The 26,008-nt window shown below is 42.8% G+C and overlaps 1 protein-coding gene across 9 annotated transcripts in view; it reads right to left on the reverse strand.

The window, feature by feature from the left end:
- Positions 1-26,008, reverse strand: part of LOC146080714 (poly(rC)-binding protein 3-like) — a 517,154-nt gene that overhangs the window by 120,787 nt on the left and 370,359 nt on the right. For all 9 annotated transcript variants that reach the window (XM_083188286.1, XM_083188279.1, XM_083188283.1 and 6 more), the window contains 2 exons: positions 23,144-23,272; positions 4,581-4,724 (listed from right to left, as the gene is read on the reverse strand). In XM_083188286.1, coding sequence (XP_083044412.1) covers positions 4,581-4,724; positions 23,144-23,272 — 273 coding nt within the window. The remainder of the gene's footprint in view (positions 1-4,580; positions 4,725-23,143; positions 23,273-26,008) is intronic.

A 26,008-nucleotide genomic window follows, 5' to 3' on the forward strand; every position in this document is an offset into this window, starting at 1 on the left:
AACCTGAGGTCTTCCGACTACAGTGTAGCGGCGGCTGTTCCATACACGTGTTGTCCGGGCTGTGACTGTGTACTAATCGGCTGGCAAGCATACTGTATATTCTTTTACTTCAATGTATGTGAGCTTTATTACATACTAAAAGTGTTGCTTTTATTTGGCTCATTGGTGTGTTTCTTTCTTTCAATTTCTTTATATATATATATATATATATATATATATATATATATATATATATATATATATATATATACACTATATGCACTTTTAACCTACTTGTTGTGGCTTTTTAGGTGGCCGGTATCTATTTCTCCTGGATGTGTTTCTGCAAGGCAGGCATCAGCAGTCTTCCTCTGCACGCTGCTGCTGAGCTCTCCCTGCAGGTCCCAGGTCATGAGGTGGAGCTGGCCATTATCAGGAGCACATGAAAGGGAGCCCGAGACTGCTGAGGGTGAGCACGCCCAGCTGTCTTTTAACAATATCAGCGGCTGGCTGAGTGTGACCGGGACTGGGGGAAGCAACCCCCACGTCTCTGCTAATGGCCATTTGAGGAGCCGTGGAGCCTGGTTATCCTGCTTGCGAAGGGAGGAGGGAGTGCTACACTGGCTGCATGAGGAGCAGTGCAGTTGAGCGCTCCAATTGCTGCCCTACGACTTCAACTGGTGCCACTGCCGAGTGCCCGCAGCTCCCCAAGGCCATCTCCTGCACTTGCACAAACAGCCACACATGACAGCTTCGATCCTTTGGCAGTCAGTGTGGCTGTCAAGAGTAGACCTGCTCAGTTGCCTCTGTCCTTAAAAATAAAGACCTCAGCAGTTTAGGGGGGTTTCCAGGTACTCAGAACCACCCCCTGCGTGCGCCACTGAGACCAGGGGTTCTAAATGTTGATGCATAGGAATTAGATATGTGCAGATAAGCAAGCCACTAAACTTCCTGGCGAGTCATAAATCCATTCAAGGGTGACAAGATATAGATCTCGTTACAAGACCTCTCTCTCTCTCTTTGAAGGAGATATGTGTCATCTGGAGGAAACCCCCTACTCTGTCTGTTGCCATGCACCCACAAGTGCTTGGTGTAAGTTAGGTTCAGACATATTATTCCCATTTTATTTTTATGAGATTTCTACAGTATGTACTGTATTTTATGTCTGTCTTTAATTGCTTTGTAATAGAAACATAGAATTTGATGGCAGATAAGAACCACTTGGCCCATCTAGTCTGCCCCTTTTTTAAACATGTTACCTCAAACCATATTTGATCCTTATTTTTTTTTAAGGATATCAATATGCTTATCCCAAGCATGTTTAAATTGTACTACTGTATTTGCGTCTACCACCTCTGATGGTAGGCTATTCCACTTATCTACTACTCTTTCTGTGAAGTAATTCTTCCTCACATTTCCCCTGAATCTTCCTCCCTCTAGTTTCAGTGCATGTCCTTGTGTTCTGTTGCTCCTCTTCCTGTGAAGAATGTCTCCCACCTGTACCTTGTTAAAACCCTTGATATATTTGAAAGTTTCTATCATGTCCCCCCTTTCCCTTCTCTGCTCTAAAGTATACATATTAAGATCTTTTAGTCTTTGCTGGTACATTTTGTGATGTAGGCCATGCACCATTTTAGTTGCCCTTCTTTGTATAGTCTCTAATGTATTTATATCCTTCTGGAGATATGGCCTCCAGAACCGAACACAATACTCTAGGGGAGGTCGTACCAATGACCTATACAGTGGCATTATTACTTCTTTCTTTCTTTCTACTGCAGTGGCATTATTACTTCTTTCTTTCTACTTTCTTCTTCCTGCTTGCTGTCACCACTCAACCTGTCAGTATTCAACGCAGCCCCCTCATACACCAATTTCCCCTCTCCCTATGCAACCAAGAATCTGACTTGCCTTTTTCATTGCTTTGTTACATTGCCTACCTGCTTTTAAGTCCCCTGAAATAGTGACACCTAGATCCCTCTCTTCCTCAGTAGTTTCCATTATAGTGCCATTTATACTATATTTAGTCTTTGGATTTCTGAGACCCAAGTGCATGATGTTGCGTTTTTTGGCATTAAACTGTAGTTGCCATGCTCTTGACCATTCCTCTAATCTACCTAGATCCTCAATCATTTGTTTTCCCCTCCTGGTGTGTCTACCCTGTTGCATACCTTTGTGTCATCTGCAAAAGGGCAAATTTTACCCTCAATTCCATTTGCAATATCACCAATAAAGATATTAAAAAGCACCGCTCCAAGTACAGATCCCTGGGGTACTCCACTTGTAACCTTTCCCTCCTTTGACTGTACTTTACCACAACTCTCTGTTTTCTGTCCTGCAACCACGCTCTTATTCATTCAACTATCTTAGAATCCAATCCCAAGCTTTTCAGTCTGCGATGTGGGACAGTGTCAAAAGCTTTACTAAAGTCTAGATAAGCTACATCTACAGCCCCACCTTGATCTTTTACTTTAGTCACCCAGTCAAAAAAGTCAATAAGATTTGTTTGACATGATCTTCCCCCAGTAAACCCATGCTGTTTTGGATCCTGTAAATTGCTGGTTTTGAGATATTCTACAACTCTTTGTTTTAAGAGTGTTTCCATCAATTTCCCTACTACTGATGTAAGGCTCACTGGTCGATAGTTGCTTACCTCTTCCTTGCTTCCACTTTTGTGCAGTGGGACTACATTATCTGTTTTCCAGTCCTCTGGGATTACTCCAGTAGCTAGTGACTGGTTGAATAATTCTGTTATTGGTTTTACCAGCTCCCCTTTAAGCTCTTTTAGTATCCTTGGATGTATCCCATCTGGCCCCATTGATTTATCCACTTTCAGTTTTGAGAGTTCTGTGAGGACTTTCTCCTCTGTAAATGTACTTGTCTCTCCCTCAGTTTTCTGACTATACTTGCAATTTAACTGTGGCCCCTTCCCCTCTCTTATACCTTGGAATATTTTGTTTGAATTAAAAGATAATTAATTCTAGCGTATTCTCCTGTGAAGCTAACCGCTACATAAGTGAGTTTTTTAATTGGTAAACCTGGATTAATTTGATTTTGCTGGTGGATCTCTGGTGGCGATTCTCAGATTGAGGTTTCTGGAGAATTGGCCGACCAGACTGTGACAATGGCAGGTATTCAATGCTGTGGGCGAGCGGCAACAGCGAGCAGAGCTTCCTGCTTGCTGTCACCACTCAACCTGTCAGTATTCAACGCAGCCCCCTCATACACCAATTTCCCCTCGCTCCATTTTTTGAGCGAGGGGGAATTGGCGTATGCGGCTCCAGAAGCAGCGAGACTCGCAGCTAAATACAGTGAGTTTTCTGCATTAGCCGCGGGTCTCGCTGTTTTGGGGAATTCTCGCCATCCTGTGACGGCGAGGATTTCCCCAGAACGTTTAATAGAGCAAGCGGCCGGCGCGGGGGTTGAACAGCGAGGATCGATGGTTTTCTGCAATCCTCGCTGTTTAACCCCCTCGCCGGCCGCAATGTGTTTCAGTTAAGCATACACAGTTTTGAACAATTATGGGAGTTGAAGCTGAAATGAGGAAACTGTGTGGCAACTGAGCATTTGTACATAGGCAAGGTGCTCTGGTGTGCCATGGCCACTTAAGCAGACTTGCAAGCTATTCATAACTGAGTTAATGAACAGGTGAATGCTTACTAATAGTGATGATGGCTACTTTCACAGGTTCAGTATATGGATAGGGGAAAAATCAAGGTAAAGATCTACAGTATATTTGTTTCAGAGCCAGAATGGATATTTTAGCTGATGTAAGCTCATGTAACATATGCAACTATATATTTTTTAATTCTTCATTATGTACAAAATAGATTTTGCCTGTTTGTTTCATTGAATTTACAGATGGAGCCCTCCTCATTAAGGGCCAGATTCTCTAAGCTTCAGAAGTGATAAAATGGAGAGTGATAAACAGCCAGCCAATCAGCTCCTACCTGCCCTGTCACAGACTGTGTTTGAAAAATGTCAGACAGGAGCTGATTGGCTGGCTGTTTATCACTCTCCATTTTATCACTTTTGAAGTTGAGAGAATCTGTCCCTTAGCCTGTTAATTGGATTAAGTGCGTAATAGGATTACTATACTAATCCCCTACTGTATTGTTATATGTATTGTATTGCTGATGAGAACAATACGATAGCCATGGTGAGCCATAGTGAGCCACGATCTAAGGAACAAAGTTGACAGGGGCTCCAACTGTATATAAACCCATTTTGAGCTAACCATTCCTTTAAACATGTTTGCTGAAATGCAACAACCCAATGAATTGTATACCATATTTCCTATCAGTTATATTTTCTTTGTGATTCTAATGAATGAATTAGTTTTGTAATACATGAAGGATGATTGAGAAATACTAGGACACTTAGGTATAAATCAGTTTGAATTCTAATTAAAGATGTGTGTACAGTATCAACAATAGATGCACACATTTTTAATGCATAGCAAATAGGAGAAAACTAAAAATGCAATAATGTAGATTGTAGTGATTGTGAAATGACAAAGCAATTGATATGAACTCTGATCTAAGTTGTGCATGCAATGCTCCAAAACAACATATATTCTTATACAATAAAAGGAGCACACTCACAGGTGCTTGCTGATGTTGGGCCAGGATGGCGTGATTTCCAGCTGAGGCCAAAATGGTATCCGCTCTTACCTGACCTCCAGCAAACATAATAGGTCCAGAGGCAGGTTTTGGGCGATAAGGAATAGTGGCTCCTTTTGGTGGTGACTGTAAAAAAGAAAAGCAAGACATTAATATGTAAGCCTAGGAAATTACTGCATACATGTCAGCACCAATAATAAATTATTTTCTTAATTTCTGCATAATCTAGAGATTTATTCTTGTGAGTTCAGAAAACATTTGGATGACAGATAGATGAAAAGTGTCCATCTTTATTTACATAGTTTCCTTGTAGAGAAATCTTCAGTAAAGAAATACTGTATATGCCTTGTAACGGTCCTGTTTTTTAGCAGGATAGTCACAATTAATGAAAGGGGTTGAACTTTAAATTTGAAAGAGGATGGAAAAATTGAAGCTTGCTTTAGATGTGTCAATGCGTTCTCCAGATTTTTCCTGGTTAAATATTTATTTATTTACAGTTTCTTATATAGCGCATCAGATTCCGTTGTGCTTTACAATGGTAGACAGGGATAAAAAAAACTGGGTAACAACAGACAGACTTGGAGGTAGGAGAGCCCTGCTGCAAAGCTTACAACCTAAAGGGCAAGTTTACAATCTATAGGGTAAGCTTACAATCTATACAATCAAAATATCCCAGCTTTGCCCAGTTAAAGGGCCTACACACATAGCAATCCCTGGGCTTTTTGTAAACAAGACTAGACTAGATCTCTCTAGATTGCTTAAAAAATGCCCCTACATAATTCCATGTGTAAAGTTATAACGATAGCGATGCACGGGCCAGCACACCACTATCACCCCGGAGATTATGGATACTGGATAAATCAAGTTAATCACCAGGTTCAGGGCCAGTGCTCTTACGGAGACCACTGGTCCTGACAGATCACTCAGTGGCACATTGCTGTGCAGCACTGTGTGCTGAGCAATCTGAGCATTGTGAGCGATCTAGCATCGCTCAGAACGTGCATCTCCCCTCTTCTCCCTGTGTGTAGGCTACTTAACTGTCTCAGGAGTTCCTGAAGAAGACGTGGGTGCTTCAAGTTGAGCCTGACAATTGCCTTGTCTGACCACCGGCACATCTATCGGGGACTTCTCCAGGTACGGTCATCTGCATACAGTGAGGGAATTTGTCTCTTCCACTACTCATTCCCCTGTGGATACCTTGCTTAAATCTCAAGCAGAGAACTCGTATGGATACAAATCTTTCCTGGACACCTTTTGAGCTGGATAATAGACCAAAACATAAACTCCTCTATATCTGCACAAGGTCCTAATGAGGTATATTCATTAGCTTAGCTCTTAATCTATATCAAGATATATTTCTTCCCCTTCTGTGTCAACCCTGCCTAACCCTCTCCTTTAGAATGTAAACTCTCCAGAGCGGGGACCTCTCTCCTCATGTGCTTTTCTTAGAATATAAAAATCTCTGCCACCCTGATAGAATAGAATAGAATCAACTTTATTGGCCATGTATGCTTGCACACACTAGGAATTTTTTGTGGATTACAGTGCAGCATCAAGCAGGGATGAAAGGGGGGCGGGGGGGGGGGGCATATATATATATATATATATATATATTACATAAAGACATTACATGCATTCCATTTCTAGCTACGACTATGGTGGTCAGGTTGCCAACTAGGGACACGTTGCTTGGCTGTTGATATTGGGATTGAATTAGCTTTGATTGGATTGTTCAGTTGATGGACGGCTAACGGAAAGAAGATTTTTGCGGATCTGGAGGTGTAGAATACACACAGCAGCTCCTGTGGGATGTTGAATTTCCTGAGTTGCCTCAGAAAGAACAGGCGCTGTTGGGCCTTTTTGATGTTTGTGGTTATGTTTAATCCCCATTTTAGGTCACTGGACATGGTTGTCCCTAGTTATTTGAAGGATTCAACCCGCGACACAACTGCATTGGCTATTGTTAGCGGGACTTGTGCATTTGTTTTTTCCTATAGTCGACCACCATTTCAACTGTTTTGGTAGGGTTTAGATCGAGATTGTTGCTGCTGCACCAGTGTGTCAGCTTCTCCACTGCATGCCTGTATGTGGTCTCGTCACCATCCTTGATTAGGCCGATGATAGTGGTGTCATCTGCGAAATTAATGATTTTCAATGACTGCTCAGCTAAGGTGCAGTCATTTGTGTAGAGAGAGAAGAGCAGAGGGGAGAGGACGCATCCTTGGGGGGCTCCAGTACGGATTGTTCGTGTGCTGGATGAGAAGGCGCCGGCTTTGACCACCTGTTCCCTTGCCGTTAGAAAGTCCACTATCCATGAGCATGTTGATCCTGGGACTCGTAAAGAGATCAGTTTTGGCTGCAGGATGCCGGGAACAATAGTGTTAAATGCTGAGCTGAAGTCCACAAATAGGACTCTTGCATAGGTGCCTTGGTTTTGTAAAATATGGTGCAGCCCGAGGTTGACCGCATCCTCTACACTTCTGTTCGCCCGGTGTGGTGGTCTTTGTGATGGAGTGGGGGAGGTACGGCCTGCTCAAATCTGCAGTAGCATTTGTTCAGGTCTTCTGCATGTTCATGGCTGGTTTCAGACTGTGGTTGGGCTTTCTTGTAATTTTTGATGTGATAAACGTGAATTATTTATCCTTAATACGAGGCAGTGATAAAGCATATTTATTATGCAAGCTTACAGAGAGTTGGGCATTTCAATCTCTGGCTTTAGGCCAGATTACAGTCTCTTTTATACAGTAAGAGATGCTGAGTAATACAATCATTAATAATTGACAAACAAGGCATACATATTTAATGATATAGGCGTATGTGGGCATATATGGGCATGCATCATCATAAATCATTATAATTCTCCACGTCTCGATAGATGATTGGTCATCAGATAACTTCTTTCTGACTGTACTGACATGTGCATCTCCAGAATATGGCGATCGGTACCACACTTGACAACTCCGTTAATTTAGATGATGAAAATTTTGCATGCCTTTCCATGTGCAGGGTCCTTTGCTGTGAGGTTGTGCATCAGCTTGTTTGTATATTCCCTTTTTACGAGTTTGATACCCTGAGTCAAGGAGTTCCTAGCATCTTTGTACTGTGCCATGTCCCCGCTGCTGTATGCCTCCTCCTTGGTTTGGCGGAGTTTCCTGAGCTGGCTACCGAACCATGGTTTGGTGTTGTTAAAAGATCGGATTTGCTTGGTTGGTACACATAAGTCCTCGCAGAAGCTGATGCAGGATGTGACTGCATCCACTAGTTCATCTATGTCAGAGGCAGAGGCTTCCAACACCATCCAGTCAGTGCAGTCGAAGCAGGCCAGAAGAGGTGAGTTTTCAGGGAATTCTTGAAAGTTTGGAGGCTAGTGGAGAGTCTTATTGTGCTTGGAAGGGCATTCCATAGGATGGGAGCTGCCCGATGAAAGTCCTGTAACAGTGAATGGGAGCTGGTGATCCATGCAGAAGAGAGACACAGATCTTGTGCAGAGCGGAGTGGTCAAGATGGGAGATATTTTGTGATTAGTAAAGAGATATAAGCTGGTGCAGTATGGTTAATAGCTTTATATGCTAGTAGAAGAGTTTTATATTGAATACGGTAAAACACAGGTAACCAATGGAGGGACTGGCAGAGTGGATCAGCAGACGATGAGCGACTTGCTAGGAAGATCAGTCTAGCAGCAGGATTTAAAATGGATTGCAGTGGCAAAAGTCTGTTCTTGGGAAGACCAGTTAGACTAGTTAGACCCGTTAAACAGTCAGTTAGACCAGACTATTGTAATAATCAATGCGGGATATAATGAGTATATGGATTAGAGATTTAGTAGTGTCTTGTGTGAGATAGGGTCGTATTTTGGATATGTTTTTTAGATGCATGTAACATGATTTGGAGACAGATTGAATGTAGGGAACAAAGGACAGTTCAGAGTCGAGGATAACCCCTAGGCAACGAGCTTGTTGGGTAGAGTAGATTGTCGAGTTGTCAACAGTGATGGAGATCTCAGGATAGTAACTGTTCTTAGCTGGTGGGAATATAAGTAATTCAGTTTGGAAATATTGAGCTTGAGGTAGCGAGAAGACATCCAAGATGAGATGGCAGAGAGGCATTCAGAGACTCGGCCCAAAACCACTGGTGACAACTCTGGGGTTGATAGATTTGAGTATCATCTGCATATAAATGATACTGATGAGTTTGCCAAGAGAGGAAGTATAGATTGAGAAAAGCAGAGGACCTAAGACTGAGCCTTGCGACTGACAGCGGTAGTGAAGAGGAGGTAGAGTCAGAGAAGCAAACACTGAAAGAGCGATCATTTAGGTAAGATGTGAACCAGGAAAGAGCTGTATAATTAAGACCTAGGGAGTGCAGTGTTTGTATGAGAAGAGTGTGATCAACAGTGGCAAATGCAGCAGAAAGTTGTAGAAGAATAAGTATTGAGTAATGGCCTTTAGATTTGGCAGTTACCAGATCATTCACCACTTTAGTCAGTGCTGTCTCAGTGGAGTGTTGGGAATGAAAGCCTGACTGAAGCAGGTCTAATAGGGTGTGAGAGCTAAGAAAGTGTGTGAGGCGAGAGTAGACAAGTCTCTCCAGTAGCTTGGAGAGGCATGGGAGCTGAGAGATAGGACGGTAGTTAGAGAGAGAGTTAGGGTCAGAATTATGTTTTTTCCGAATGGGAGTAATCACTGCTTGTTTGAGCAGAGAAGGAAAAGCACCAATAGCAAGAGAGAGATTGCAGATTTTAGTTAAGGTTGGAACAAGCAAAGGAGATAGAGTTTTAATGACTTGTGCAGGTATAGGATCAAGAAGAGAGTTAGTAGAGTAGGAGGATAAGAAGAGTGTGGAAACTTCCTTTTCATTTGTGGGCTCAAATGAGGAGAAAGTGCCAGAGGGTTCAGGTGGGGGAAGAAAGTGGGTTAGAGGTTGTGGAAGAGCATACCATTTCATCTCGGATGTTATTAATCTTGTCCTTAAAGTTGGAGGCAAGTTCTTGTGCACTGATGGTAGCTGGTGAGGAAGGAGAGGAAGGGTACAGAAAATACTTAAATGTGTTTAAAAGTCGCTTAGGGTTGGTGGCATGAGAAGAGATGAAAGATTTTAAGTACATTTGTTTGGCAGTGCCCAAAGCATTGCAGTAGGAGTGGTAGATAAACTTAGATGTGAGGAAATCAGTCAGATCACAAGATTTACGCCATTTGGCGTTCTACTTTACATGACCGAGTTCGTAGTTGTCTTGTTATTTTGGTGTGCCACGGCTGGCATCTAAGCCTGCGGGGGAAGGGGAAGGAGAAGGGGGGGGGGGGTGAAATGGGTAGCTGGAGCCACTTCATCAAGGGCTATTTCAAGAGTGTGGTACAGGTGGGAAACAGCAGAGTCAGGAGAGGTACAGGGGCAAACGCAGGATATTCAGAAGGGGGCTTCCATATAGGCAGAGCAAAGCATGGAGATGGACACTTAGGTGACCCAGTATATGCCGGGTCAGTTAAAGTATTATAGACCAAATGTATATAAATAATAATAATAATTATAAAAAAATACCGCTTTACTGCACAGATGGTGGGAGATGGGGCGGGAGAGGGGGGCATTGGGCTGGATGAAAGGGCCCTGATACATAACTTCCAGGGTGGTAGAGGATGATTAATACGCAGAGGAGGGGTGTATAGTGGAGTGGGCTTATTATTCATAATTTTATGGTGGGAGGACAGCTTACTTGATATCTCCAGTTCCCGGAAATAGATTTCTTAGATTTTAATGGAATTTAAAACTAGAAAATCCCACCTACCAAGACTAGGGGATCAGAGTTCAAGAGGCAGAGCAATACGCCAATGAGAATATAAAACTACATAACAGGTGTGTGGAGCTGGAGCAGTAACCAGCTGCTGGAAGGCTGATATCTCTGGTTCTGGGCACAGTAGAGACAAGCTACTAGTGTCCATCAAAGGTGGAGAGTCCCAGATTTTGGAATATATCCTCAGAAAAATTCTAAGTCAGCGAAAACCTGAAATATCTGACTGGGAAGAGCAATTAACAGGCTAACCGGCTTGGATGGGGATCACTGCTTTGAAGTCAGATATCTCCGGTTGCCAAGGGCCGAGTTTTAAAATTCTTCTACCCATGGAAAGAGGGGACCCTCAGCTTTCAGCCTAGCCAGCTTAGGCTCCTGGGGGGGGGGGGGGTTCTGGGTACTCAGAAACCCCCCTGCGTGCGCCACTGAAAGTGTAGGAATTAGATATAGCTGTTGTTGCAGAGAGGTGGAAAGTTGTGGAAAATTAATAGCATTAGTATTTCTATGGGTTAGAGTAGACATGCATGATTTCTGTGTCAGTGAGCTTGGGGTAATGGAGGAGAGTGAGAGGGTAATGAGATTGTGATCAGAGAGATGGAAGGGACTAACACACACCCACCAGATCATCTGCTAATTTAATGTGTCTAGGTAATTTTTGTTGCTCATTATGGGCTTATTGGCTGCTACACATGGTTCCTCAAAACCACAATTTTCTAGTTCCTACACAACTGTATCTAGGGATTTGGTTCAGGAAACCCCAACCTCTTAGCTATAGGTGAGTTGGTAACCCTTCCAATATCTTCCCTAAAATCAGTAATACAGTACATACCCTTGGTTCACAATGGTGGACCATACTGAGATGTGTGTCATCCATATTGGGTTTAGTCTGCTTTAGTATCTTTTGAAGAAGTTGCAGTCCAACAATTTCTTGCAGGTTCAGTTAAATCCAACCACTCAATTCTACCACTTTTTGGATTCTTTCTATTCTTCCCAACAATTCATTCTGCAGATTTTGTTGATGGTGTCCATATGGTCTCATTGGACTGCATGATGGGTAGCACTACCTCCGATAAGGCTTTTATTTATTAGAGCTCTGTGTCACATTTTTTTCCTATTTTGGGCTCCTTTACATCCTCATAGTATTGGTATTTGTGTGGGTAATTACATGGAGGATCTCTGTAATATGGGTAGTGACAATAATTATTGTGATTCGTTGCATATTTGCTGCCTTAAACTGAAACACCACCAGGACCAGAGTATCACACTAGGCAAAGTTGGTGTATCTGGTGGGTGTGAAGGCACTGGAGATACAGCAGAGGGTTGAAAGCTAGAAGGTCTGATATACTGTTTACTCATGTAATGGAAGGCTGAGATAATCCTGGAAGAATTTGGAAGGAACCAAGATATGCTTGAAAGACTTTAATGAGGGATTGCTATACAATATGAAGGGAAGGGAAACGATAATGCAATTTAATCATAAACAGTCTCTAATGAATTCAAGGAAACAGTGCCTGCTGATTGAGACTCAGGAGAAGAGGAAAGTTACTTTAGGAACTTGATGCTGAGACTTGGAAATAGGAGGAGAGAATATACTGTGGACACTGAAGAATTGATAACTGTGGACACGGAAAGACTTTGGTAACTGTGACTTTAATAACTGTGGAAGCTGAAGACTTGAAAACTGTGGACATGGAAAGACTTTGGTAACTATGACTTTAAGAACTGTGGACGCTGAAGACTTGATAACTCTGGATATGAACAGACTTTGGTAACAGTGAATTTAAGAACTGTAGATACTGAAGACTTGATAACTGTAGACACTGAAGACTTGATAGCTATGAACACAGAAAGACTTTGGGTACTGTAGCTTTGGCTTTAAGGGATATCAGCATCAGGGTAACCTCTAGAAGCAAAACAGATGACCATTATTATAACAGTGATGGGACAGTGGGCACTGCAAGGCACAGGTAACTGCGACCGGACCAGCATAGTGAGAATAATCTCAATGGCTCAGAACTGAAGCACTTGACACAGGTAAGCAACAAGAAGTACTGGCAATGAAGCTGAGCACCTGATTCATTTAAGAGAGAGGACTGAACCATTAGCACAGGAACTCAGGAGACTTGGTCTGATCTGGTCTCCAACATGGCACCCCCTTGTACAGAGCACACCTGCTGAAACCAGAGTTAGCCGCATCCTGCACAAGCCACCAGCATCAGCACTAACCAGAAACATCGGCAATATGGTGGACCCCGCTGCACCTAAGACTCGGCCTCAGATTTGGGTGTTTCTGTGGAGGGTAAATACTGGCTGCTTTATTTTTACACTGCAATATAGATCAGTTTGAATTACACCCCCCCCCCCCCACCCAAAGCTAACTCTCTCTGCATATGTTACATCAGCTTCGCCTGCATTGCCTATAGTTTTGTCCAATAGAGAGTGAATTTGCCTTTGTGTGTGTGAACCAGAATAAGCCCCTAGGTCCTTTGTGGAGGTTCTCAAAAGTTGTTTGAAGGTCTCCTTCTTTCTGCTAACCACCTGTGCTTAATTGGGTTGGAGGATTGATGTTTACCTAAACTGCAAAATTCTATAACATTTCTGCAATTTATTTGGTTAGCTCTTCCATCTGGCCTTTGAGAATTTTTAAGGGATCTGTTACAGGAATTTGGGCACTATGCAATGCTGAGTTCTTGGACTTCAGAGTGTTTCCAAAAACCTGGCATTTCAAGTACAGTAAGCTGTTTTTTCCAACCTTGTTTGGCTCTACTACCTTGATGGCAGCCTCCTGAATCCAAAGAATTATGATCTGGTAATTGCATTATCAACCCTTTGATTACCAAGTGAATTTGTCTAAATAGGTGAAAAAATTGCCAAGCAAACATTTTATTCATCATAATGACCTGTAATGTTTACCATATATAGGAAATATAACCTTTCTTTATTTGAATTTATATAACAAATGTGAGCGAGGCTGACATTTTTAGCTGATATTTTGCATATCTCTCACAGATGTTGGGACTCAATGTGTTAACATACAAAATTGGGTTTTCGCTATCTCATCACTAAATTCCTCAAAAAATTAATTCACCAAGGTTTCATCAGCTATTTTTTCAGCAACATCTACTACCAAAATGGCCCACAGATCCTCTTGTTAAATCAATGCATAACCCATGAGTGTTTCTCCCAAATGTTGCTTCTGAGCGTAAAACCTGTTCTATATTTAATTCAGAAACAATACTTGTATCAAACATAGCTGCTATTCACTGAAGAATTTGCTATATATTTTTGTGGCTCTGGAGGCCAGGATGTAACTTCTCTAAGGGTCGACCCTTAAGATGTCTGATCAGTAGCTCAACCTGCTGTGGATCATTAAATGGAGAGAACATAAGCTGTGTACACACGCTTTGAATCGCGGGAGGGGGGGTCGCAGGGGGGGTGGGGGTGCAGCGAATAGTGGCAGGGGGGTCGCTGGGGGTGGGTGCTGTGAATCGCGGGAAGGGGGGGGGGGTTGTGGGGGGGGGGTCGTGGGGGGGGGGGGTGGGGGGTGCCGCGAATCATGCGGGGGTGGGTGTTTTGCCGTGAATCGCGCGGGGGGGGGGGCGCGCTCACCTGGTGGCTGTGGAGTAGGTTCCTGCGCAACATGGGGGGGCAGAGGGTGTCTGGCACTGTGGGCTCACTGAGATGGTTCTCTGTCATGTGAGTCAGAGGCTCCACCCAGCGTTACAGACACACTCACACACTTTGAGTGACACATGTAGCCAAATATATAAGAGATATTACAATCAAAAATTTCCACCCAAATGCAGGAAAACAGAAAAAAATATATGCTTTGATAAATTTGTGATACACTCACTAGGGAGTGTTGGTGAACCCTAGCAGGGTTTTCCTGGGCAATGCCTGGAGGGTGACGGAACAGATGAAAGGGCAGGACCACTATGGATACTGGACTGCAGGTCTTCAGCCGAGGGGCCTCTGGACGTCTTCTGGGTAGCCACCCAGGTCTAAGTCCACAGAGTACACAACCGAGCCTTCTTGCCAATAACAGCCCTTTTCCCATAAGACTGTATACTTCTACCGGTACTTTTATGCCGCCTGGTCTTACATCGGCAAGTGGCAGTACTCAAGGGCCTCGGGCAGCTACTGGTAGGGAGCAGCAAGCATGGAACTACACTGCCTACAGAAACTAACTTAAAACTAAACAACAGGACTTAGAGACAAGAAGGGGTACAAGAAGCAATGACTGGGATACATAAACTCAGGCTAACTGAGACAAAGCAATGCACTATGACAAAGTGAGCAAGACTTAGACAAGGAAGGTGCAATGACTAATAACAAGATTAAATGCAAACGCAGACTAAAGAGACACTGAAAAACAGTAATAACTAAGGTATATACATACACTGAACTGTGTGGCCTAAAGCCACGGCTTAAGCAAAGGCCCACACTGAGAAGCTGTCCTCACATACCTAACTATAAAGGTCTGCTAAACTCCCCGCCAATAAACAGTATAATAAAAGCTAGATGGTACTTGCTTGCAGGGGAGAAGGGAATGAGCAGCCTGGAGGTAGATTCCCGGGATTCAGGTATCAAGAGGTTAACCAGCAGGAACGGATATAACAACAAGATCAGAGCAGTCTCCAAACACTTCTATAACCAGCATTGGAGCAGCCCAAATTAATCCATTATAAAAGCTGCTTCCTGTGTGTCCACCCCTGATTAGTAACAGAGAGCAGCTGCATGCTGCCACAGGTGTACTGGCTAATTACCTCCCTGCTGCTGCCTGGCTTCCCCGTCGCCTAGGCAACCGATGTGGAAGAGGTGCTGCTGGCAGGGAGAGACGCGCTGAGCGTCTAGCAACTAATGCCGTGACGCCGTCCTGGACCTGAAGTTCGGGGCCGGCAGTGACGTAGCAATGGCCGGGACCAGCGCTGCAGGACCCGGCTGTGCCGGGCAAGCGCTGCTAATGCGGCCTCTAACAATTTGTTATATCAGAATGATTTAAACAATTTGTCTGACTGATCACTGTCTGTTTTCAAGAATTTGGGAACAATTTTTTGATTGTCATTTTCTCCCATACATTTCCAGGTTTTTGTTTCCACCAGACAGATCAGACAGAAAAATCTGTATGTGTACCTTTAATCGAATTCGATATCGAAATCGATATCTAATGCAAAAGTACAGATCTAATGCCAAATTGAATGGGAAGATCTAACACCAGATCTAATAGAAAACCGAATCTAATATTGAATCTAAAGCAAAACAAAGTGTGTGTACATAGCTATAGACAACATTGTATTCTTGAACTCCTCGAAAGTACATCATGGATCTGTACATCCTAGTTATTTATCTATTTGCTGTTACAATAAATATATTCTAGATATCTGTATCCCTTAATTATTATTTATTATACTGGATGGACAGAATGTAGGTCTGTATGTGGCTGGCCTTGACAGGCAAGAGTTGCAAGTGTTGGATACATACTGATGACCGGCAGTTAGGATGCTGGTGGTCAGAAAACTTTTGTCAACATCCGAAGGAGGTAATCCCAGCAGAGGTCAGTTAAGGATACTTAACCTCCCCTTGACCAGCCCAACCCAAACCCTCCCCACTTGTGCCTAATCCTAAACCCTGCACCACACCATCTTCACCTATTCCCCCACTACCCACTTTGTAAAGTCTGCAAAGCAAGGAAGTGCCAGGCTGGAAAGGTGCTCTTCCCCAGAGCTGGCCATAGGCATAGGCATACTAGGCTCTTTCTCCTGAGGAAGCCGGAAGTTTACTAATCCGGGGAAATGCATTGAGCTGATCTATTGGACATACCAACAAACTGTATAAATCAGATGAGTTCCTATATGGGATCACTAACAGCCATCATCTAATCCTGTTATTTGGATCCATAAAATCTCCTGAACATCTAGAACACCACTACAGACTGGTAAAGTGACATCTTAGCTCCTTCTGGGATACCTAGCCAGATCCCTAAAAGTCTCCAGATGCCCTGTGGTCGCCATCAGGACATCTTGAGCTCTTGCAATTATAGAGCAACCCTTATTGGATCAATTACAATTGGAAGGATACAAATTTTTATTTCCATCACATCCGACAGCTCCACAGAAAGTTAGTAATATATTCTGGAACATTCAGTAACATTGGATTTTTTTTTTTAAAGCTTGCTATTTACCATTACCTACCACTAGATGTCACTGACATGACATTCCCTACCCTTTATTCTAATTTTTATGATTATGTTGTTCAATATTTTTAATTTTGACATTTCTTTATGCATTTATCTTTAGGATAGTTAATACATTTTTATTTTTTATCTTAAAACCATCTGAAATATTATTCAGCCAGCACTGGCAATCTCTTTCTACACTAGTAACTACCACTTGCCATCTGCTGATAATAGCGCACCACACAATTACCTCATATTTTATTCATGCTAGGCAATTGCATAGGGTGGCAGCCTATGCCTAGGGGCGGCAGCGTTCCCAGGGGGTCAATCTGGACCCCCCGTTCCTGGGGGGTCCAGGGGTGCCGGTGCACTGGATCACCCATTAGACCGCTGGTCGCACACAATATAAAGAAATGACAGCCAGCAGAGACCACGAGCCAATAGGAGCTTGAGGTCCGGCAGCCAATCAGGAGCGGCCACCAATACAACCAATGCTGCTCCTGATTGGTTGCCACTCACAATCCAGTGGGAGGATTAAAGATATTGACGGACTTGCTTAGATTTTACAGCCGGGCAGCACACAGATGTCTCTGCCCGGCTGTCATTTCTTTAAATTGTGTGCAGCCAGCAGCTTTATGGTGGTGTTGATGAAGGGCATGCAGTTTCCTCCATCTGTTGGGAGAAAGAGTCTGCAATATTCATGGCTAATTACTGGTTTAGAGAAGAAATATGTCCTATATGTTACCAACAAATGTACACACTGTACCTTGGAGGTGCTGAATGCATGTGGACGGCAGAAGGGGCAGGTGGTGCAGGACAAACATGTGCCCAGGCCCCACACATTTTTGGGCACATCTGCCTGGGCCAGCCACCTCATTGCACAATCCATGTGACCACTTTGTGTAAGGTGCACTACTACTGCACCTATTATGTGTATAAGCGTCACTACTACAGTGTCCATTATGTGTATAAGTGGCATTACTACTGTGACCATTATGTTTTAGGAGCACTCCTACCGTGGGCAATACTGTATGTGTAATGGGCACTATTAGGGCATTGTATATAATGGGCACTATTGTGTGATGTAATGTGAATAAGATTATGCTACTGTGTCACGTAATTTGAAATGTAGTACTATGGTATGGGCACACCCCTTTCATGTGAGTTCATGCAGCATGTTCCCTTGGGGCACACTGTCCCTTTTTACAGTATGGGAGAGTGCAAATTTATAGTTTGCAGGGGAAAGCAAAACCCCTTTGCACCACTTGTTTTGGCACTGTTAAAGTATATTGCAAAGACTGTGGTGAGTAAACAGGGCTATTTGGCATGATCTGAGTATCAATGTATGTGGACAGATCTTTAAAAAGTTTTGTGAACGTTCTAACTTTCTCTTCCTTTTTTTGTTTAATACTTTTTATCAATTTTGATCTATGAAAGTAATGCTTAAAGATAGGTATATATGACTACAGTATAAGGGTTAAATTGAGGTTATGGAAAACAGTGGTAGTTTCAGCAATCTTGCTGATAATTTATTTGGTAATTTTCAGATAATAACAGATATTATTCATACTAATTCCAGAGAATGAGCCATAGGATGTTATAAAATTCCTTCAGGAAAACTCCCTCTCAGGTCTCACACTTCACTCAAAGTGCTTTGTATGTGGGAGACTACCCCACTCTTCCTGAAGTCCAAGAAGCCCCCTCAAAAAGTAGGTCTTGAACCATCTAATAGCAAGGCTTCAATATTTCTGTCATGCTATACTGGATATATACAGTATGTGGATTTTTGGATACTAAAGACAATCTGTATCATATGTATTAACTATTTTTCAGAAACATAGTACTTACATTTTATGCACAAAGAATATTTTATAATCTACAACATTCCCTACCAGTATTTTTTTAAGTGTGTAGGGTAACTGAAGAGGACATGCAAGCTCCATACAAATCGAGCTTTGTACAGGCACTACAATAGACTCTATTGAGTTTAAAATTTCCCTTTATGCTGACAACATTCTACTTACTATTTCAAACCCTCTTCTTATTAAGGTTTTGCAAGAATTTGGGAACATTTCAAACTTCAAAATGAATTCCTCCAAAACAGAGGTTTTAGACCTTCACCCTGATGCCCCCTTAAAAAATTCCTTAGCCCAAGGTTTTAAATTTGACAGGAAAGGATCCCGTTTGAAATATTTAGGCATTTAACTAGACAATACTTTCAATTGTATTCCGCTAACTATCCTACTTTAATCAATACTATTGCAGCTGTTATACATAAATGGTTAAAACATTTTATTTCATGGATAGGTCGTGCATACGCCTTGAAAATGAACATTTTACCAAGCCCTTCCAGTAATGATACACACACATTAACTAGTTTGCAGAATTTTTGGGTTGATTTTCTTTGGTCAGGTAAACATCCTCAAGTACATATTAAGACCTTATAGAGCAGAACCATATATGGGGGATTGGGTGTCCCACATACTAAACTTCAAAAACCTCTCCCAAACTGTCCTCTGGTACTCTAATAAATATACGTGTAGATGGGTTCAATTGGAATCTGAATAAGCCCATATGCTATCTATCTCCTAATTTTTTATGGCTACCATGTAACCAGAAGCCTCAAGGGTGGTCCACATACCTGACTATTGCTTTTACTGTTGGTTGTGGGATAGATTATCTAAAAGTGCCCATACACATGCCGATTCCGGCGACGCGATGTGTGCTTTGAGATGCGCGCTCCCGCGGCATATCATCGCACAGTACAAAAAGTATGTGCTGCACATACTTTTTGTACTTGCTTTTTATCGCATCGCATGCACAACGCATGCACAAGGCATGCGATGCGATGCTATTTAAGCTCAAAATGCACGGCCGAATCGGCACGTGTATGGGCAGCTTAAGACTTATGCGTTAGTTCCTTCTCCCTGTGCACTCTCTCCCCTTTCGGAGGTAGAGACAGGCATACCTTTAAATACTGGCTATTAGGAGGACTGAGTATTCAGGCCCGGTTGCAGTAGTACAAAGGTCCTGCTTGCCTCCTGCGGGCTAAAGCTTCACCTACAATAGCCACATTTGTGGGTCCGAATTAGGTCCGGCTCCAAGCCGGAGCCACCAGGTCTCAGTTTGGACAAGGCTGCTCATAGAAGTTCGGAATACTGCAAGATAGGGTGATGATGTGAGCACACTCAGTCTTCCTTTGCATGAGGATGGAACCCACGGGTGCAACAATGCACAGATGTTACCTGGGAAACTCTACCAAACCAAATACTAAAAGTGCAACAATGCGCAGATGAAATGGAAATACAAAACAGATACTGTAGTCAGCACAGGGACAGACAACCCCTAAAGCTGGGAAGAAGCTAACCCTCCTGTGCTGGTAACTGCAACAATGCAGAAGATATTTCCAAAAATAATACAAAAGAAAATCCTGCAGGGAAATGCCCCTGACTTATCTGCTTAACTGGATGGATTTTATTCAAGCAGCCTAACTCATCAGTTTATGATCAGATGCTGTCCTAGAGCCTGCATGCCAGGCTAAGTCACCGCTTAATTACTCTTTATCACTGATTTTGCCCCTCTATGTCAGGGTTGCCTACCTGACCCTTTCCTTCAGGGAGAAAATGCTCTGTTCCTTAACTTCCCTGGTAATATATGATCAACATCACCTGTGGTGAGCTAGATAATTGATAAGAAATGTGTTTCACCACAGGTGATGGCAATCATACATTACCATGGAAGTCCAGGAACAGAGTATTTTCTGCCTGACGGAGAGGGTCAGGTAGGCAACCCTGCTCTATGTACATTTCCAACTTTCAAGGAATTGCATGATAGATACAATATCCCTTCTCAGTGCTTTTTTCGATACCTGCAACTCTGTAGTTTTCACTCCACAACACTACACTCACGTAACTCTTTGGTGAAAACTAATAGAATCTTTATGCTCCCTTTGCTCTATATCTAAGGGCCTTATCTCCACGATTTATCGCTTTATGCTTAAACATAACTCACCTTCATTGGCCTTGCATAAGCCCTCATGGGAAATGGATCTACAAATACAATTGGGGCCTAATACTTGGAGACAGATATGGCAGAACCTTGTATCATCCACCTCCAGAGAAAATGTAATTAAATATACACACGCTGGTATTTAGTTCTACCACATCAGATTTGTGCTAAAGAGGTTGTGAATTTAAGGGTATCCTGCTCCATATATTTTGGGATTGTCCCAAAATAGTTTTGACCTGAAAGGCTACCCAGAGGTTCATATTACAAGTTACAAATGTTGACTTCCCATTTTACCCTTCTTTTTTTTTTATTCCCTCAGAATGTTCCAAAAATAGCAAAACCCACTATGAAACTAATCTGGCATATTAATATTGCAATGAAATGCAAAATAGCCCATCACTGGAAAGCTCTTACCGCTGATATTTGGGACACCTATCACATGAAAGTAACACCCTATCTTACACTGGAACGTTGGCCCCCTGGCTAGCCTATCATAAAGCCCCTGCACCCCTAACATTTGGATGTTGATGGTCTCTGTTCATAGGCGAATCTAGAATTATGGTAATGGGTGGTCCCAGATCTAAAAATAACAGCAGGGGGACCTTTGCGCGGCTGTGCCGCGCGCCAAAAAGGGTGCGTGGCCCCATGGGAAGGAGGCGTGGCATCACAAAAAGGGGTGTGGTATTACACTTTAGACCATACACAGTAATGCCCATTACACATTTTAGCAAACTCCGTAATACCCATTACACATAAAGCCACACGCCGTAATGCCAATTACACATAAGCCACACACCATAATGCCCATTACACATTGTGCCACACATCATGATGCCCATTACATACTATATAACAAACCGTAATGCCCATTACATATTTGCCACATAAGTGCTGCTTACCTACGTGCTCATTGCTAGGGGGTTCTTGCTTGATGGCACCATTGTATTCATTACACATGATGCCGCACACCATAGTACCCATTACACATGATGCTGCACACCATAGTACCCATTACACATGATGCTGCACACATAATTTCCCTTACACATGATTCTGCACACATAACGCCGCTTACACATGATGCTGCACACCGTAATGCCCCTTACACATTAAGCCACACATTATGCGTAATGTCCCCACATACCGCCAATTACTGTAAATTTTTATATGAACCTTCGCTGCAGGGAGAGATGGAGAGCGGTGCAGCTGCTTCTATGGGGAGAGGAGCAGAGCGCAGCAAAGAGCACGCTCCAACTCCCCTCCTGGTGTCCCCTCTAGCCGAGTGGACATTTGAAATATTGTGCGCGCTGTTGTTGTGCATGCCGGGCGCCGGCACCACATGATTAAAGGGGGGGACGGGCTGAGGTGAAAGCGGGGAGAAGAATTGGAGCGGAAGCTGCAGGGGTGACAGTCATTGACAGCTGGGCAGAGAGCAGGGGGCTGCCCGGCTGTATTCAGAGCACTGCAGGTCACGGCTGTTTGAAATAATACCCCTTTCACAACAGAAAATGCAGGGATTTACCCGGAAATATGGTCCCAGGATCATGCATTTTCTGGTGTGAGGGGGAGGGACAACAACTCCACTCTCCCTACCCCCCTTTAACCAACCAGCTATATCTTCGGAACCAACTGATCCATTTACATGAGGCCAGTATCATATTGAAGAACTTTTGAGTTGGCTTTCAATGATTTTCGTCCCGTGAAACTGGGCTTTTTGGTTCCAGAGAAATTTGCCCTCAAAGAACATAAACAGTCATGAAATTACATTTAAAGAAATGAAAAAAACGGTTTAACCTCAATATCCCTGGAACCAATTAACCCATATGGATCCACCCTGGTATCAGATTGAAGGCCCAGTGATTTGGGTTCGACTGAGATCAACCTTGAGCTTCAGTGATGCCGAAGGGGGAACTGCCAGCCGTTGAACTGGGTGGGGGTCGGAATTAGTGGGTCCCATGTTATCCTATAGGGAAAACGTTCCAGCTTTGCCTGGCCGTATCTCCGGTTCCCAGGGGGCTAGAGACACAGTGCTGGGCTCGTTGGAAAGCCCCATACCTCAGCTACAAAATGGGCTAATGGGTGGTCCTGTGCCACCACCGGACCACCCCCTAGATTCACCCATGTCTCTGTTCTTATAAGATACTGAGCTTGTCTCACAAGTCAATCACATGATGTTTCATGTACTGTGATTGCCTGATGTTAACATGGCCTAACTGTCTCAGCATTTGTCTCACTATGCACTACTGTTTCATTGCTTTTTACACATTTTTTCATTCTATCTTCCCTCCCTCCCATTGCTAACTAACAATATTATTGCAAAAACCCTTCAAAAGACAGTTTTAACCCCCCCCCCCCAAAAAAAAAAACAACAAATAGGGCTTGTTTGGATTTCATCTGGTGGTTACCCCAACACTGAGCTAGCATGTGGCCCAACTCATATGTCACTGACAACTATGTCTACAATAATTGAATATAATGCTATATACAGTATAGTGGACAACATAATAGGTTTTGTACTCAAAATCTTAACATAACATCTGCTTATAGTATATATTTTATACAAAATAATTTTTCACCTACCTCCAGCATGACAACACAAATCTGTTTAACACACTGAATAATAGCGTCTGGAGTTCCTGATATAGTAACTGCACGTTCTGTTGAATTTGGTAGCATGTCTCCTGCTACTTGAACTTGAGCACCTGTGGACTTAATAAGCACACAAAAACATAAGCAGCACAGACACACACACAAAAAACAAAAATACATTTAGATAAATGTACATAAAACAAAGATAATATAAAAATGACTAAATACAAACTATAAAAACAAATTTACAAGATGACTGGAGCATAAATAAGAACAATGGACTACTTCAGGGGGTTTGGACATGAACATTATACTACTTTATACTATATTATACTACTGTAGTTCAGTATACTGTATTAACATAGCAATAAATAAGTGTGCTGTCTTAAACTGTCATAACATCTCCCTAGTTAATTTAAGCCTTCATTCAGTAAGGGTCGCATATTCAGTAAGGGTCGCATATTCTAAGCTGCTCGCAGCAGCTTAGCATATGAGTTTTTTAAACAATGCGGATGCATCAAACTGAGCCAATCACAGTTTCAGAGGGACATCACAACCATCTGTAACTTACTTAGTTACCTGTCACAGCCCGGCTTGCAAGACCAAGGAAACTGTGCCTTGCGACACAGTCCTTGGCCTGGCCACTCACAGAAAACAGGGGTGATACTTAAATGCTGACAGCCCCCAATCCTCCTGTGAATGTTTCTGCCTGTCAATCAAGCAGATGCTTTAGCTATTTTGTGCTGCAATCGCTGAATGAGTCTTGTGCATGCGCAATATTTATTTTATTTATTTATTTACAGTTTCTTATATAGCGCAACAGATTCCGTTGCGCTTTACAATAGTAAACAGTGATAAGACAAACTGGGCAACAACAGACAGACTTGGAGGTAGGAGGGCCCTGCTGCAAGCTGACAATCTATAGATATAGCACCAACTGGAATAATGGGGGAATTAGCTCCATGCAAGCAATGTGTTCCTGTGATCTATCAGACATGGAGCTGGACTGGAGCACAGATATGGTCTTCTCAGGCATTTGGAAGGTAAATATGTCTGCTTTAATACCCGGATAGTGACAATTAGGTAATCAGATGGTATAATGTGTATGTTTACTGCACTAAGGACACAAAAGAGTAAAAAACCTCAGTGAAAAATCAATTTCCAAAGATGAAATATCACTTCTTTAAAAAGTGTTGAAACTTGCACCACATTGCCAAATTGAAAAGTTTGACTTATACATTGAGGCACGCAAGTTCATTCGCAAATTAAACATCAACATTTGTTTTGCCAAACACCATCAGTAAATCCTCAGATGGATTCTGAACATATCACTTCAAAACCATCATCCTGTAATCCAACATTCTGCAAAGGATCATACATCAAAACTTTTCAAAACTTTATAGAGAAAGACATCAACAATCTTCCAGAAAATTAAAACAAAAGTTAATATCACAAAAGGGGAACAATTGGCTCTTAAATCATTAAATAAGGATAAAACTATCAATAAAACACCAAAAGACAAGGGAGGTGGCCACTGGCGTAACTATGGTCCCGCAGACCCCACAACAGCTTGGGGGAGCCAGCTGTGTCAGGGTCTAGGGGGAACGCTGCTGCGCTGGGAGCAGACACATCACTGGTACCACGTGAGACTCCCTTTGCTCTCCGCAATCCAAACTCCATCTCCCTCCGCCGTCCCATCACTGGTCAGTGCGAGTCTCTCTCCTCTCTCCTCCACCTTAACTTCCTCTGCGCAAGTCTCCATTCTCCCTCCATTGCCCACACCCCCTCCTCATCCTCCATCTGCCAGGTCCATACTCCATCCGCTCTCCGACCTGCAGAGTACTGCCTGCTCAGGAAAGTGGAGAGCACGGGGAATTCTAGAGGAACATAGATGCCTGATGAAAAAAGGTGAGTTCAGGCAGCGCGGCACTGCCTGCCTGCATGTGTTCAAAACGTTTATATCTAGTCTATCTAGATTTGTGTATGTGTACTGTATATACCTATCTAGTTATGTGTATCTATCTATCTATCTATCTATATTCACAGCCTAATCCTTTGTCCCCCAAACTGGTGCCTAACCCCCTTTCCCTTAACTGGCTTGACCCAAACTTGGCATACTTACGCTCTGGATAATTGGGTGCTGGTATTCTGGCATCAGCTTCCTGATTTGTTTTGAAGTTCTGGCACCAGGGTTCTGACAGCAGTCAGGTAGCTGGTGTCGTTACTCCAACATCCTGACTACCCGGATGCTGACAGCATCCCATATAAAACACACATTACGATGTGTGGTGTGGCATAACATGTAAGTGGCATTACGATGTGTGGCATAATATGTAATGGGTATTAAGGCGTGTGGCAAAATGTATAAGGGGCAATATGGTGTGTGGCATAATGTGTAATGGGCATTTTTGGGTGTGGTATATTGTGTAATGAGCATTACGGTGTGTAGCATATTGTGTAATTGGCATCGTGGTGGAATTTTTTGGAACGTGTAAATTCTCTTTTTTATATCTATTGGAGGGGCACATTTTTAATTGGGAAGGGGGGGGGGGGATGTTGCCAGAAAACTTTTTGGCTTGGGGGAGCAAAATTTATAGTTACGCCACTGAAGGTGGCGTAGTGATCCAGGACAAATACAAGTATGAAATATTGAAGTCTCCTGTCTCCTTTCGGATTCTACCACCTATAAAGTCTTAAATCAAGATCCAGCTAAGAGGTTCACAGAAGAGCTTAGTAATATACTGGAAGAAGACCTTCCTTTGGGGATCATCAATGCAAATGAATACAAATACATAAAAAAAGAACATACTAAGATCCCAACTTTCTACTGCCTTCCAAAAATTCATAAAGATCTTC

The sequence above is a fragment of the Crinia signifera genome, chromosome 5 (assembly GCF_055691185.1).
Source record: "Crinia signifera chromosome 5, ASM5569118v1, whole genome shotgun sequence".
Lineage (NCBI taxonomy): Eukaryota > Metazoa > Chordata > Amphibia > Anura > Myobatrachidae > Crinia > Crinia signifera.